Genomic DNA, 15,479 nt, shown 5'->3' with positions numbered 1-15,479 from the left:
GATGTGGTCATACTCACAAATGGAGGAGAAGGAAGTATATTGTGAAATGAAGGAAGGCAATAAAGTATAAATTCCAAAGATTTAAAGGGTGGTTAGCTCATATGTTAAAGTTGGTAAAGAATGATGGTAGACAATAGAGAGAGGCAGAAGAACATGAGCATGATGCTAAAGTTATAAGGAGATGAAAATCGGAGCCAACAGATAAGGTAGTGATTTGGAGAGAGTAAATGCATATGTTTAAAATAATAAGAATCAGAAGATGGATGGTAGATCATGCACTAACAGTGGCCCAAGAGAGCAAAGTTGATTTCTAGCACCGAGTTTAGTGTGTACTGGCCATCAGATCTCACTGCTCATAGTGGAAATAATCCCCATCATTAGTGATACTGGGCAGCCTGGTAAGGACCCTCTGCAGGGATGAATTAGCCATAGGCAGACCAAGCAGTGGCCGCAGAGGCATGTGGTCTGTGCTTAAGGCAAAGCGTGGACACCAAACAACAAGGAGACAATTTTCAAATAACTTAGAGGAAAATCATAACTTTGTTATACTTCCTTCTTACTGTATAGTTTCATATTATTTTTATGTTTAATTATATGGAAGGCATTGGGCTAGAAGGAGGGTTTAGGGTAAAGGAACTATCATCTTTTCACTACTGTAATGGTCCTAATCTGGCTATGTACCTGCAAGAAGATAGTAGTTTATGGCTTTTTCTAGAACAAGACAAAAATATCTCCTCTGGATGTGCACATTCTTCATGCAAGTGAGCTAATGAGCTTCTTTGAAAAAAAATAAAATATTCAGATTTAGCTTTCTTTATTAATATCAACACTCAAGTGTTTAGTTTTTAAATATCTGTTTTCTACTTCTCATTTTTAAAATTATAATAGCAATGTTGTATTAATACTATGTAATCTCTAGAAAAGAGTTTGGTTAAGAGCTTGATTTGAAGGGAAGGAGAGAATTTGTTATCCATATCTGATCCCCACAAGTTAGTAGTCTTTGGAGACTTATATTAACGAAAACCTTTTGCATTTGTTATATTAGTTTCTAGTAGCTAATTAGAAAGGAAAGGGGGGAAACATGAGGTCTATAGATCAAGTACTGACCTGTACCACATGAATGTAGTAGCCTGAAACCCATCTTAAAAATAATAATAATGCATCCCAGAATGCACATAAATTGGAAGTTGTATCTGTAAAAGCTATTAATTTGAAAAACTCTGGTTTCTGGTTTTTCACTGCACAAATATATATCTTTCTAATTACAGAATAAGTGTCATTAGTATCAAGCAGTGAGTATAACTGCTCTAAAACCAGTATAACTTAAAGCTAGAAATCTGTCTAAATTTCTCTTGACCTAAATCCACTCTTTTTTATAAATTCAAGATAATGTTGCATTTATTCATTTTCCAGCACTCAGACAGATATAAACGGCTTTATTCTTTATCATCCTTTGTGATACATTTTAAAACTTGATAAAAGTCAGAATATAGATTCATTGTAGGTAAGTTTCCGTATTGTCACATGAATCAAAATATATATTTCTTTGTCCTATTCGTGTTCCAGATACCATACTCCTCAGCATCTCCTGGGAATTATGTAGTAAGTACATTTGGGATTGTTTGCTCATAAGAATTGATGTTATGTTTTATTTGGGCAATGAAATAGTTGTCCAGATGTTAAGAAGAGCCCCTGTATATTGGCCAAGAAGTGAACATCTGATATGTATTGAGTTTTTCGTCTGCCAACCTCAGTACATATGTTGATGTTCATTAGTGAGACAGTTATCAATCTGGCCAAAATTGCCCTGAGTACTGTGTTTTACTTTAGCATATGTTTCTGTAAACCAATACAATACACTCTGTCCAATCATGAAGAAAGCCATACCCAGTTACACAATGCCAAGCTTGAATTTGCAGTTCTCCAGGAGAATGAGGTACACCCCCTCCCTCATACCACTCACCACACACAAAGTTTAGGAAGACATTAAACTGTTTCCTGATCACAAAGGGAATCATATCGCAGAATAATGACTAGTCATTTGGGGGCCGGGGGCTTTTTTATAGTTTGATATTGAAAGCACTTATTTTTCTTCTTATTATTACTTAGTACATGTTAAAATTTTCCAATAATTCATTTACACCTAAAGTCAAATTAGTAGGTTTTACATGAGCTCATGAACTTACATATGACCTTTTAACCCTCATAACATTATAATCCTTGCTACATCTCAAGGCCACCATGGAAGATAAATTGTTATAATATTCAGGAGTAAACGCCTAACAGAAGAGCAAAGATAAAATGGTAAAAAGGAAAATCTTTCCTAAAGAAATTTTCAGAGGTGGTGGCTAACTGGGGTAGGAAAAAAGGAGTGCTTAAGAAGATCAATGAGCATTTTACTCTCCGTAGAAATAGTGTTTTATGAACATAGTAAAAAGCACATGCTGTTTTGGACCTGTGAACTTAGTGCTCAATGTTCTCTTAAGCTATACAAACTAAGAGGCCTAACATTTTTCACATTCTCTATGAAACAAAAATGAAAGTAAGATGTGGGTAAAACCTATTTTTTTCTCAAATCACTTAAGAATAGGCCTAATACATAGTTTTATGAAATTATAGAATTTTATCTGAAAGGAAATTTAAGTTGCTTATTAAATAGCAAATATATATATATATATATATATATATATATATATATAATCTGAAATAATTAGTGGGCTGTGTCTACACCTTCAGAATGAAATACAAATTTATCCACTTAGTAATTTATACAGATTACTTTAGAGCTAAAAAATTCTAAAACCCTTTACCTGAATTGGTTGTCTGAAATAACTGAGCTAACCTTAGAATCACCTAATTTCCATTTCCAGTTGATTAGTAACCCGCAGCATTAGTCAATGTTGCCCCTCATTTCTAATTGATATGATAGCAGAAGGTTCCATGCTCTAGAAGTGTTACAGTTGATACCAATAGAAAAAGAAATAGCATCAATGTATTTTTTAAGCATATGAATATCTTTGAGTTTTTAGTTTCCTATAAAAAATGATGGTACAAAATATAAGAAAATTATAGTCACAGATACACATGAATGATTCTGTTTTATGGATTTGTAAAGGCCCCAATGAATGGTTTCTCCTTAACCTCATTATACCTGATATGATTAAGTCCTGAATAATACATCAGTGTTACAGGCTCATTGTTTTTGGAAATTTATTAAAACAATCTTAACATATTTAAGCTAAATCATATCTTGCATAATAGTGAAATGATTGTGCATTCAAAGAAAATAAATTATGGAGAAAATTCCTCTGTTGTTTTCAAATTGGATTATTATAGATAAGCCTAACTTTTCTTCTGTTTTTCCTTACATTGTTTATGAAATGCCTTATTTTTACTGAAATTTTGTATAATTATTTAGGGTCCTCCAGGAGGTGGAGGGCCACCAGGAACACCCATCATGCCTAGTCCAGCAGGTATTGTAATCACACCAACCACACGGGCATTTGATTATTAGAATAAAACCACAAAATACAGAAATTGTTATGACAGAGAGTCAGTAGTATTCATTATCTCATTGATGGTAACAGGAAGTAGACTAGAGGTAGCAAGTAGGAAGAAGTAGTGTTCTTAAAAATAAGTGTTGTCCAGTTACTTTAAGTCTGTAGAAAATTCCTGTCGTGTGAGTAATAGATATAATCAGATTGCAAATGGTGTTGATCTATATGAATTGCCCAATAATTTATCTGACACAAAGATTCCTTGAGACTCTGAAAAAGAATCCAAATCTCACAACTTAGAAAAATTCTGCATAACACACGAAATACATGTATGGATCCGTGTAAAGCCAATGGATTAGCTTTAATCAGACCCACCATATCTATTATCTCACTAAGATATCAATAGATATCAATATGCTTACATGTCCATATGTACTTAGTAGCTAATAAATTCACTGTGTACTGGAGGAAGATTTTTTTCTTTTAATATTTTTAAACTCAAATGCCTCAGTATTTCTGTGATCTTTGAATATAATGATTTTAAATAGCTTTATCCTTTCTTTTCAAGACTTTAATATAGACTATTAAATGTGTTGCTTCTTGAGGACTGTAATGGTGGAAGTTTACATTGGTACACCCCTCCTAGAAACTGCTCTGGCAACATGTATCAAGAGCCATGAAAAAGTTCATATTCACTTTTTTCTATCATCCTGCTATGAGAATAATTAGAGATACAACCTGAGATTTATGTAGAGGGTGCTCATTTTTTTATAGTTAATAGTGAAATAGTAGGCACAAACCTAATCCAATTTTAGCAAAAGTAATAAATTAATTTTTAGGAATATAATGTAGCCATTAAAATTATTATCAAAGAATTGTTAATGACATGGAGAATAAATGTTCATGATTCAATATAATATGATTACAATTTTATTGTAAAATATATTTCATACAAAAATGTAGAAAGACAAAGAAATAGGCTCTAAGGCTTTATCAGTGTTAACCTCTGGGTAATGAAAGAGATGGGAGATTTTTGTAATAAAAAAAATACTGAATTATGTTACAATATTAAATTCATATGTTCTTAGCTGATTTGTTGAAATCTAAGATGTGTGGAAGCTTGAACTTAACTATCATTGATCATGTCAATAAATAATTTTTAATTTTTGAATCTTCTTAATTTTGAAAAAGCATCAATCTGATAATTAACACAAAATTTTGCTTTGCTTCACTACTGATTTGGAATATATCATAAATATTTCATGGATCTCTGTCCTCAGAGCATCTTCATTGAAGTGAAACAATTCATTCAAGATAGAATTAGGCGAATTGAACATCTTGCCCACATTTGCATTCTTATATGTGAAGTTAATGTTTAATTTATGAAGGTAGCATGTGATTAATAAACACTTCACTACAATATAAATGAAATTTTTTGGAGAAACCACTAAACTTTTCAGGTGATAAGTAATCTGATTACTCTCCATCCTTCCAAGCCAACAAATTGCCACCAGTATGTCTTCCTAGCCTTGTGCGTACTCCTGTGGGCTCATCTTTTGCATAGTCATTCCTAATTTGAAGCCAATGCTCTCCCCACCAAAAACAGGTTCCATAAGGTCTACTTTATTGTAAAGTTTTTCTGTATATAAAAAGAAGTCTAGAAAATACCAACCTTACTTCTCTTGGTGTTTCTATAGATGAAAGTATCTTTTTGATTGGTATTAAAAACAACAAATTTATTTTTCTTTCTATATATTTAAAATATACGGCCTATTTTCCTTCCAAGTTAATTATTAAAATTAGTTAAGTAAAATTAGGCTAATAAAGATGAAAAACCATTTGAAGATCTCCTGTGTTTAGTCATTAGTAATGACTAATTTTCTGAAAGATACATTTTTATGGGATAAAGTGTATTCCATTAGTTAAATCTCAGCAGATATTTATTGTCTGTGGCACATAGTATAAGACATGATCTCTTTCCTTCTCTCAATGAACTTACTATAACAAAGACAAGAACAAGACAAAATGTTAACTAGAATGCAAAGCAGAATTCAATGATGAGGGGGCATGCATGAATTCAGAAGTTTCAGAAAACAAAATCTCATGAAAGAGGTAACATTTGCAGTGGGCCTGGGGTAGTGAGCAGAATTTCAGTAGATGGACACTGGGGAGAAGATACTTGGAGGAATTAAGAACAAAAATATGGAGATTTAAACGGTTGATCATACACAGGAAAGAACAAGCAGGCTGAGTTGACAGGAATATAATGTACATAAGGATGTAAAATAAATAATTAAGGCCACAAAAGTAGATCGGGACCTTACTTAGTATAAACAAATAGAGATCCATCTGAAGTGGGCATTTCTGCTTTTTCAGCAGTAGGATATATTAATGTAGATTTGAAACACTTTTTTTTTTCAGAATAGAGAGGCCTGATACATTATATTTAAGAAAATTGTATAATTGTGGGAAAATAGAAAAACATATTTCCTAAATGTAAAATATATGGCCTTTTACTCTAGATAATACATTATAAAAACATATGTACTCAGAGACTTTATTAGAATTAGCTAACAGACATGAAATGTAAATTTTTTAATATTATAAAATGGTACTTATTTTATATGGATATACACTACAGTTATTTTTACTATAATGAATCAAGAATAAAATGAATAAAAAAATTTCATCAAAAGCTGTACTGGAAGAAGCTGACTTTTACTTCAAGCAAGAGAATTTTTCATTCTAATTGTATACTCTCTTTATGTTGGAATTAAGCCAGGATATCCCACCAGCTATTAATAATTATTAGATAAATAAACTGTTTTAAATTAGTATATAAGAAGCCTAAGGAAACAATGAAAACTGAAAAGCTACTGAATTTGAATTTTTGGAGATTTTTGTTATACACATTGCTTAATGAAGTCAAAAAGTATCCATGTTTTTTAGAAAAGAAAAACTTTACTGTAATATTTGAGATTTTTAAAGTAATGTTCCTTTTGACCAGAATTATTCAAGTGATTACCCCTTATATATTAGGTAAATATTCTCATTTAAAACCTCAGAATGGTAATTTCTGAGTTGGAAAATGACTTACAAGTATTTGTTTCTGAACATTAGTAATGACTATTTTAAGTGCTGCAGCTATTAATATGTATGTGTGTGCAGATCATCTCTGATTATTACTTTGTGATGACTTGGGTGTAAATTATAAAGAAAGATATTAATTAGGTAATGTTTTGTTTCAGATTCAACCAACTCTGGAGACAACATGTATACTTTAATGAATGCAGTACCTCCTGGACCTAACAGGCCCAATGTAAATATGAATTTTTTTTTTTAATTTTGGAATGTATTTCAAGGCTCAAACTCTAAGTGTAATGAATATTCCTAGATACTATTTAAGCTTTCTCTTTTACTATCCAGAAACTTACTAGATATCCAAAAATAATCAAATCCCTTCTATGTTCTGGATTGACAAAAAATATAAAATACAAAAATGTATAACAAAAGATTGCACATCATTATAACTTAAATGTAAAACTGAACCTAATCAATTATAAAATGTTGGTGTGTGGTTTTATCTAAAATCTCAAGTACTTAATAATTAACACTATTTGAAATAACAGTTAATGTGTAATCATTGACATTCGCCTCATTTTTAGCATCACTAAATTTTTCATTGTGATTGTTTATTTCTTTTATCCTGATAAACTTGAAATAAATTAGGAAGTTGGATTTGCTTGTTTTTCTTTAGATTTTTGAAATCTGGAGTTTAAATATGGAAATGCAGCAGTTCTACATAAAGAATTTGGGTGTTCTTAATAATGCATCTGGTTGTTATTTTTCCATGAAAGCTTACAGAAAATTATTTATCTATAAGACCTACATATTAACAAAAATATTTATAACAAGGTATAGTTAATACACAGACATATATGAATATAAGGCTGCTTAGTTTAAATAAAAATCAGAAGACATAAAGGAATCTTCATAAGTATACCAAAAAACAGGAATGAAATAATTATTATAATTGAGCTTCTTAGCAGTGAAGACTTTAAAGGGAAACTTGAAATCCATCCAGTATAATATGATACTTGAAATATGGCCAGTCCAAATTGAAATGTGATGTATAAAATACACACTAGACTTTGAGGAGTTAATATGAAAAAAATAATGTAAAAGATTTTATTAAAATTTTTATACTGAATATATGCTGAAATAATTTTGGTACGTAGGATAAATGAAATATATTATTAAAATTAACTTGACCCGTTTCTTTTTACTATTTAAACATGGCTGCTAGTAAATATAAGTTTACTTATGTAAGTTTGTGTTGTAGCTCGTATATTATTTCCCTTAAGCAGTACTGCCTTCAGTTATCACTATCCTCTTTATATAATCAAATAAATTGGTTTTCAGGAGAAAAGAAACAATTTCCTATCAGTAATGTCTAAAGGGTGTTTCCACAGTGATCTTAATGAACATTGAATATGATAATGAACAATGTTCATTTTAGAAATTTAGCAAAAATATAGAAAAGCTCTTCATAGTGCAGTTTCATATCTTAGAACTTGATATTTAAAATGGAGGGAGTGCGAGAGGAAACCCAGAGCATATGGCACTGAAGACATTTCTGTGGGCAGCTAAGCTGATAGCATCCAAGTATGTTCCATTCTGGTTCTCTAACTCAATACAAAGATAAGAGATCCAAGAAAAGTAGAAGCTGATCGTGTCACTTTTTCAAATGCCATTCATCTCAGCCAGAGGTAGTAAAAGCAAATGCCTGCTGAGGGCTAGGACTGCAGTTTTTTGTGCTTCAAGCATACATACCAATAGTCTTTGTGTCTTTTAAAACACTGTGGGGGCCAGATGAAGGGACCGAACCAAGTAAGTTCAGAGGGTGTTGGCCTTACCAGCACTAGTTTTTCAGCCCAGATCTTTACTATGCTTTTGACAAAGGCTGAATAAAACAGTAAGTTCAAAGTTAATTTCTTTAAGCTATCATTCTTAAGCTACCTCAAATGATAGCTTAAAAAGTTAATATTTCTTTAATTGATTTATAAATTAAATTTCTAAAATTAATTCTAAGTAAACAACTTAGAATATATAGAATCTATATATAGAATCTATGTAGAGAGAATCTATAAAATATTTATAAACCAAATAGAATATATATAAATCAATCTGTATGCTTTAAGGCTACAAAATTTTAGGCAACAGAAATGACATTATCCTGGGAAAATGTATAAGCATGTGGCTGTATGATCCCAGTGATAGAAAGCCATCTTATTTCCAAACAACCATATATATATTATATACAGTTACAGGTTGTCTGTTGAGGGCAATTGTTTTTCTCCCAAAAGCCTATTTGATTAGTAAACATCACCACCCCATCTACACACATAAATACACACACACCACATTCAGTATTCTGTACCATACAACATGGAAGAAATGCTTTTGGCATCAGAAATTTTAAGAACAAGTGGTTTTCAGTAGGCTATTTTAACTGTAAACATAAGATAATTATAGATAACTTGTCTTCAAACTGGGCTCTAGATTTCCTCAGGAATATTCCAGGGAGATAGGAAAAGACTGAGTGGGCAGGCCATGGCTTCTCCACCACCTGCTCCACCATCGTATATCAGTTCACATCTGTTTTGTACTGGGCTTCCAACTTAAAATAAAATAATCCCACTACTTTAAAAAATGTTAAATATAACTGCTGTAGAACGTCCAATTGTCATTGAACTGACATAGTTGAGACTGCCAAGAATTAACTATATTGAGCTGTCCCCAAGGAGCTAAATGTATTTAAACTACAAGATGGAATTATTTATTATGTCCATTTGAACAAAGATAGATTGCCTGCTAAGAAAAATCTTAATGTTGGCATAATAATGTTGAATTATTCTTATTAATAAGTCAATACTTTTAGCAGCTTCCTAGAAATCATCTCTGGCTTATATAGCAAGATCTGTCAATAGCAGAGAAGAGAATGTTTATCCTCTAATTTGCACTGGAATGTATGTGCTTTGTAGTTGAGAATATCTGAAGAAAATATGGATGTAAATGAGGATTAACCTGAAGATCCAGAACATAAAGCAGATGGTATGAGGAAAGTAGGGCAGTCAGTTTCAGAATCTGTAAGGCTGAAAAAATCTAGGAAAATAACCTCCATTATTTGGAAATGAAAATAATTTGTGGAAGTGTCTTACAATGTTAAAGATAGATATTGTAACGTTAGATAAATAATTGTTTTCAGTGTGATCATAGAAATTCTCTTCATTTTTTAAAGTTTCCAATGGGCCCTGGGTCAGATGGTCCCATGGGTGGATTAGGAGGAATGGAGTCACATCACATGAATGGCTCTTTAGGTAAGGATATGCAATTTGATGTTTAGAAATCAAAACAAAACTTTTATTCTACAGAGTGGATATTACAGTCTGCAAATTGCTTTTGTATACTTTATTTACTTTGAATTTATTTTAAAACGCTTCAACTTTCACTTCAGACTGAGACTTTACAGAATATTGGTTATGATAACTGGAGATCATTTGAAAATCAGAAATGTGAGGATTGTTCTAACCTAGCTCTTATTCACAGGTATTTACTTTCACCTATCAAAATCTGAGTGTTTTATGATAAAAGGAGATATTGCTGCTCTGAGCACATATTACATATCCCTCACCTGGAGAGCTACAGTATCTTCTGAGCTGGTTTGTCTACGAAGGTCTATAGATGCAGTCTCAGAGGAACTTATGTTCTCTGCAAGAATTTCTTAACTTTGTTTCTGTATTTTAATGTTTGTCTCTTTTAAAAATAAAATTTAATTATATTCTGGATTATCTGGATGATTTTCTTAAAAGAGAGCAGTGGCACATACTTGTGGCAAAGCAGATTTCGAGTACTATGACTAATAGTTGAAAACATACCTCATAAATGATGCCTTCTTACCAAATGAAGCCCAGTGTCTTCACGGAGAACAAAGAGTTTCACAACAGTGAGAAATAGAGATGAGTGACACAAAACCGATTAGATCACACAGTGCACTGTACATATAGGCAGGCCAAATGCAAATCCAAAACAAAACCCATAAAACAACTACACTTATTTTATGTTTATATATGTTTTAAGTAACAGTAACATAAGCTAAAAGTTGACAATGGGGATAGACGCTTATGATCTTTTTTTTCTTTTGAAAAAGAACCATCTTTTACTTAAGTTGGAATAACTATGCCCATGAGTAACTTAGGTTGTACACAGATTCCACGACTCGGCCCAAACACCAGCCTCTAATACTTTGAAAAGCTCTGTAACTTCAATAATCAAGAAACTATTTGCAACCTGTTGCTAGACTTTTGAGCTTTTAAGGTCCATACTTGTTTTATATACGTACATGTGTTGCCTAGATATCAAAGCCTTAATTTGCACTGATCAATTATGGTAGTGACTAGCCATGTGTGACTATTTAATTTTAAGTCAAAATTAAATAAAATGTAAAGTTTACTTCCTCAGCTGCACTGCCTCCTATCAAATGTACATGGCCATGTGTAGCTAATGGCTACCATAATGAAACATAGAGTAGAGAAACATCTCCATCATCACACAAAGCTCTACCTGTCAGCACTGTTCTAGAATTTTATTTTTTAATGTATTGCAACATAACTCACTTTCCAATCTTTTAATTTGTAAAATTATTTTTAAAAATATGACATTTGGTCATAGAAAATTTTCAGTTATTCACTAGAATAGAATTTGAGGAAGAGTTTCACATATGCTTGGCATGTGGCTTATTACTTTTTATAATAAACATTATTACACATATTTATATCTACATAATTACATATGTGCATTCAATATGTATCAATGTATTATGTATGTTTATAAGCACTAACTTTATTTGTGACTATAACTGAATGTTTTACTATTAAAATAGTAGAATATGTTTATGCCAAAAAATTAATTGTTAAAATGGTTAAAAATAAAGCTAACATGTGGCAAAGATCTGATTATTGTTCCTTGTTACCTAATGTATGATTCCACTTCTTAAGTAAGAAATTAGTATTGATTTTTCATTTCTCCCAGGAATCTACTTAAAATTACAGTATTATAAAAACATTCTTACTTTTGATGGATTGCCATGAATATTGATTGCTGTCAATTTTTTAATGTTATTAAAAATTCTTCACTTTGGTTATTATAGTAAAATATGGCTCATAATATTTTTAAATATTGCAGATGTCCATCTTATATTTTGTCAGATTTAGAAGCATCGTTTCAAATATATTTATCTCTCGCTGTCTATATATACATATACATACATACATACATTTTAAAAATTTGAATTGAATACGATTTATAAGTGATCTCTCTTACATTTCATTTTCAGGAATTTATGATAATGATACTTTTCTTAATTCTACCATTACAAAAATAAACAAAAAAGATGGTTCAGAGCGAGAGGTACAGCTCATCCTTGCATTGCCATCGATGATACTTACTCACTAGACAGTATAAGAGAAAACGAATTTTCTTAAGTTTATTTATTTATTTTGAGATAGAGACCATGAGCAGGGGAGGGGCAGAGAGAGAGGGAGAGAGAGAGAATCCTAAGCAAGTTCTGCACTGTCAGCATGGAGCCTGATGCAGGGCTCAAACTCAGAAACCATAAGATCATGACCTGAGCCAAAACCAAGAGTAGGATGCTTAACCAACTGAGTCACCCAGGCACTCTGAGTAAATAATTTTTTAAGATTAAAAAATTAAGGAGATACATACTGGAAAATACAAAGAGTGTACTGCATTTATTTATATTAAAGGAATACTTAATTTGTATATGAAATTATTATCTAATAAACATTTTCTTTTCATATTTTGTTTCAGGGTCAGGAGATATGGACAGTATTTCCAAGGTGAGTATTGTATAATCTCTTGGTTTTTTGTGTTTTGGGTTGTTTATGTTTGTTTTTTGAGAGAGAGAAAACAAGCACACATGAGCAAGGGAGGGGCAGAGAGAAGGAGAGAGAATCTTAAAAAGGCTCCATACCGAGAGAACAAATAGAGGGTTACTAGAGGGGTTTCGGGAGGGTGGATGGGCTAAATGGGTAAGAGGCATTAAGGAATCTACTCCTGAAATCATTTTTGGACTATATGCTAACTAACTTGGATGTAAATTAAAAAATAAAATTAAGTAAAAAAAAAAAGAAGGGGGGGTGGCACTCCATACCGAGCACAGAGCCCAGACACAGGGTTTGATTTCACAACCATGAGATCATGACCTGAGTCGAAATCAAGAGTCAACCAGGCAACCCTCTGTGTTGTTTTTTATTTGTATTTCATTCCACATGGAACTCTTGTTAAGATTATTAGAATAACCTTATAAATTTTGTTTTTGAACAAAGTGTTTTTTTAATATGTAATTTATTGTCAAATTGGTTTCCATACAACACCAAGTGCTCATCCCAATAGGTGCCCTCCTCAATGCCCATCACCCCACTTTCCCATCCTCCCCAACCCTCAGTTTGTTCTCAGTATTTAACAGTCTCTTATGGTTTGCCTCCTTCCCTCTCTGTAATTTTTTTTCCCCCTTCCCCTCCCCCCCGGTCTTCTGTTGAGTTTTTCAGGATCCACATATGAGTGAAAACATAAGATATCTGCCTTTCTCTGCCTGACTTATTTCTTTTAGCGTAACACTCTCCAGTTCCATCCATGTTGCTACAAATGGCCAGAATTCATTCGTTCTCATTGCCAAGTAGTATTCCATTGTATATATAAACCACATCTTCTTTATCCATTCATCCGTTGATGGACATTTAGGCTCTTTCCATAATTTGGCTATTGTTGAAAGTGCTGCTATAAACATTGGGGTACAAGTGCCCCTATGCATCAGCACTCCTGTATCCCTTGGGTAAATTCCTAGCAGTGCTATTGCTGGGTCATAGGGTACATCTATTTTTAATTTTCTGAGGAACCTCCACACTGTTTTCCAGAGCGGCTGCACCAGTTTGCATTCCCACCAACAGTGCAAGAGGGTTCCCATTTCTCCATATCCTCTCCAGCATTTATAGTATCCTGATTTATTCATTTTAACCACTCTGACCAGCATGAGATGGTATCTCAGTGTGGTTTTGACTTGTATTTCTCTGATGAGGAGCGACGTTGAGCATCTTTTCATGTGCCTGTTGGCCATCCGGATGTCTTCTTTAGAGAAGTGTCTATTCATGTTTTCTGCCCATTTCTTCACTGGATTATTTATTTTTCAGGGGTGGAGTTTGGTGAGTTGTTTATAGATTTTGGATGCTAGCCCTTTGTCTGATATGTCATTTGCAAATATCTTTTCCCATTCCATTGGTTGCCTTTTAGTTTTGTTGATTGTTTCCTTTGCTGTGCAGAAGCTTTTTATCTTCATGAGGTCCCAGTAGTTCATTTTTGCTTTTAATTCCCTTGCCTTTGGGGATGTGTCAAGTAAGAAATTGCTACAGCTGAGGTCACAGAGGTTTTTTCTTGCTTTTTCCTCTAGTTTTTATGGTTTCCTGTCTCACATTCAGGTCCTTCATCCATTTTGAGTGTATTTTTGTGAATGGTGTAAGAAAGTTGTCTGGTTTCATTCTTCTGCATGTTTCTGTCCAGTTCTCCCAGCACCATTTGTTAAAGAGACTGTCTTTTTTCCATTGGAAATTCTTTCCTGCTTTGTCAAAGATTAGCTGGCCATACAATTGTGGGTCCAATTCTGGAGTCTCTATTCTATTCCATTGGTCTATGTGTCTGTTTTTGTGCCAATAGCATGCTGTCTTGATGGTTACAGCTTGGTAGAGGCTAAAGTCCGGGATTGTGATACCTCCCGCTTTGGTTTTCTCCTTCAAAATTACTTTGGCTATTTGGGGTCTTTTGGGGTTCCATACAAATTTTAGGATTGCTTGTTCTAGCTTCGAGAAGAATGCTGGTGCAATTTTGATTGGCATTGCATCGAATGTGTAGATTGCTTTGGTTGTATTGACATTTTGACAATATTTATTCTTCCAATCCATGAGCACAGAATGTTTTTCCATTTCTTTATATCTTCTTCAATTTCCTTCATAAGCTTTCTATAGTTTTCAGCATACAGATCTTTTACATCTTTGGTTAGGTTTATTCCTAGGTATTTTATGCTTCTTGATGCAGTTGTGAATAGGATCAGTTTCTTTATTTGTCTTTCACTTGCTTCATTATTAGTGTATAAGAATGCAACTGATTTCTGTACATTGATTTTGTATCCTGCGACTTTGCTGAATTCATGTATCAGTTCCAGCAGACTTTTGGTGGAGTCTGTTTGATTTTCCACGTATAATATCATGTCATCTTCAAAAAGTGAAAGATTGACTTCATCTTTGCCAATTTTGATGCCTTTGATTTCCTTTTGTTGTCTGATTGCTGATGCTAACACTTCCAACACTATGTTAAACAACAGCGGTAAGAGTGGACATCGCTGTCATGTTCCTGATCTCAGGGGGAAAGCTCTCAGTTTTTCCCCAATGAGGATGATATTAGCTGTGGGCTTTTCATAAATGGCTTTTATGATGTTTAAGTATGTTCCTTCTATCCCAACTCTCTCGAGGGTATTTATTAAGAAAGGATGCTGAATTTTGTCAAATGCTTTTTCTGCATCGATTGACAGGATCATATGGTTCTTATCTTTTCTTTTATTAATGTGATGTTTCAACATTGACTGATTTGCAAATGTTGAACCAGCCCTGCAGCCCAGGAATGAATCCCTCTTGATCATGGTGTATAATTCTTTTTATATGCTGTTGAATTCGATTTGCTAGTATCTTGTTGAGAATGTTTGCATCCATATTCATCAGGGATATTGGCCTGTAGTTCTCTTTTTTTGCTGGGTCTCTGTCTGGTTTAGGCATCAAAGTAATACTGGCTTCATAGAATGAGTCTGGAAGTTTTCCTTCCCTTTCTATTTTTTGGAGCAGCTTGAGAAGGATAGGT

General features: G+C 32.9%; 1 protein-coding gene across 3 annotated transcripts in view; it reads left to right on the top strand.

Moving 5' to 3' along the window:
• The window catches only part of SSBP2 (single stranded DNA binding protein 2), a 316,598-nt gene that overhangs the window by 280,963 nt on the left and 20,156 nt on the right, over positions 1–15,479 (top strand). For all 3 annotated transcript variants that reach the window (XM_042942559.1, XM_042942541.1, XM_042942550.1), the window contains 5 exons: positions 1,567–1,602; positions 3,419–3,473; positions 6,746–6,816; positions 9,799–9,877; positions 12,387–12,415. In XM_042942559.1, coding sequence (XP_042798493.1) covers positions 1,567–1,602; positions 3,419–3,473; positions 6,746–6,816; positions 9,799–9,877; positions 12,387–12,415 — 270 coding nt within the window. The remainder of the gene's footprint in view (positions 1–1,566; positions 1,603–3,418; positions 3,474–6,745; positions 6,817–9,798; positions 9,878–12,386; positions 12,416–15,479) is intronic.

This window comes from Panthera leo, chromosome A1 (genome assembly GCF_018350215.1).
Source record: "Panthera leo isolate Ple1 chromosome A1, P.leo_Ple1_pat1.1, whole genome shotgun sequence".
In the NCBI taxonomy this organism is placed as follows: Eukaryota; Metazoa; Chordata; class Mammalia; order Carnivora; family Felidae; genus Panthera; species Panthera leo.
This window is presented reverse-complemented; position numbering and strand designations above follow the sequence as displayed.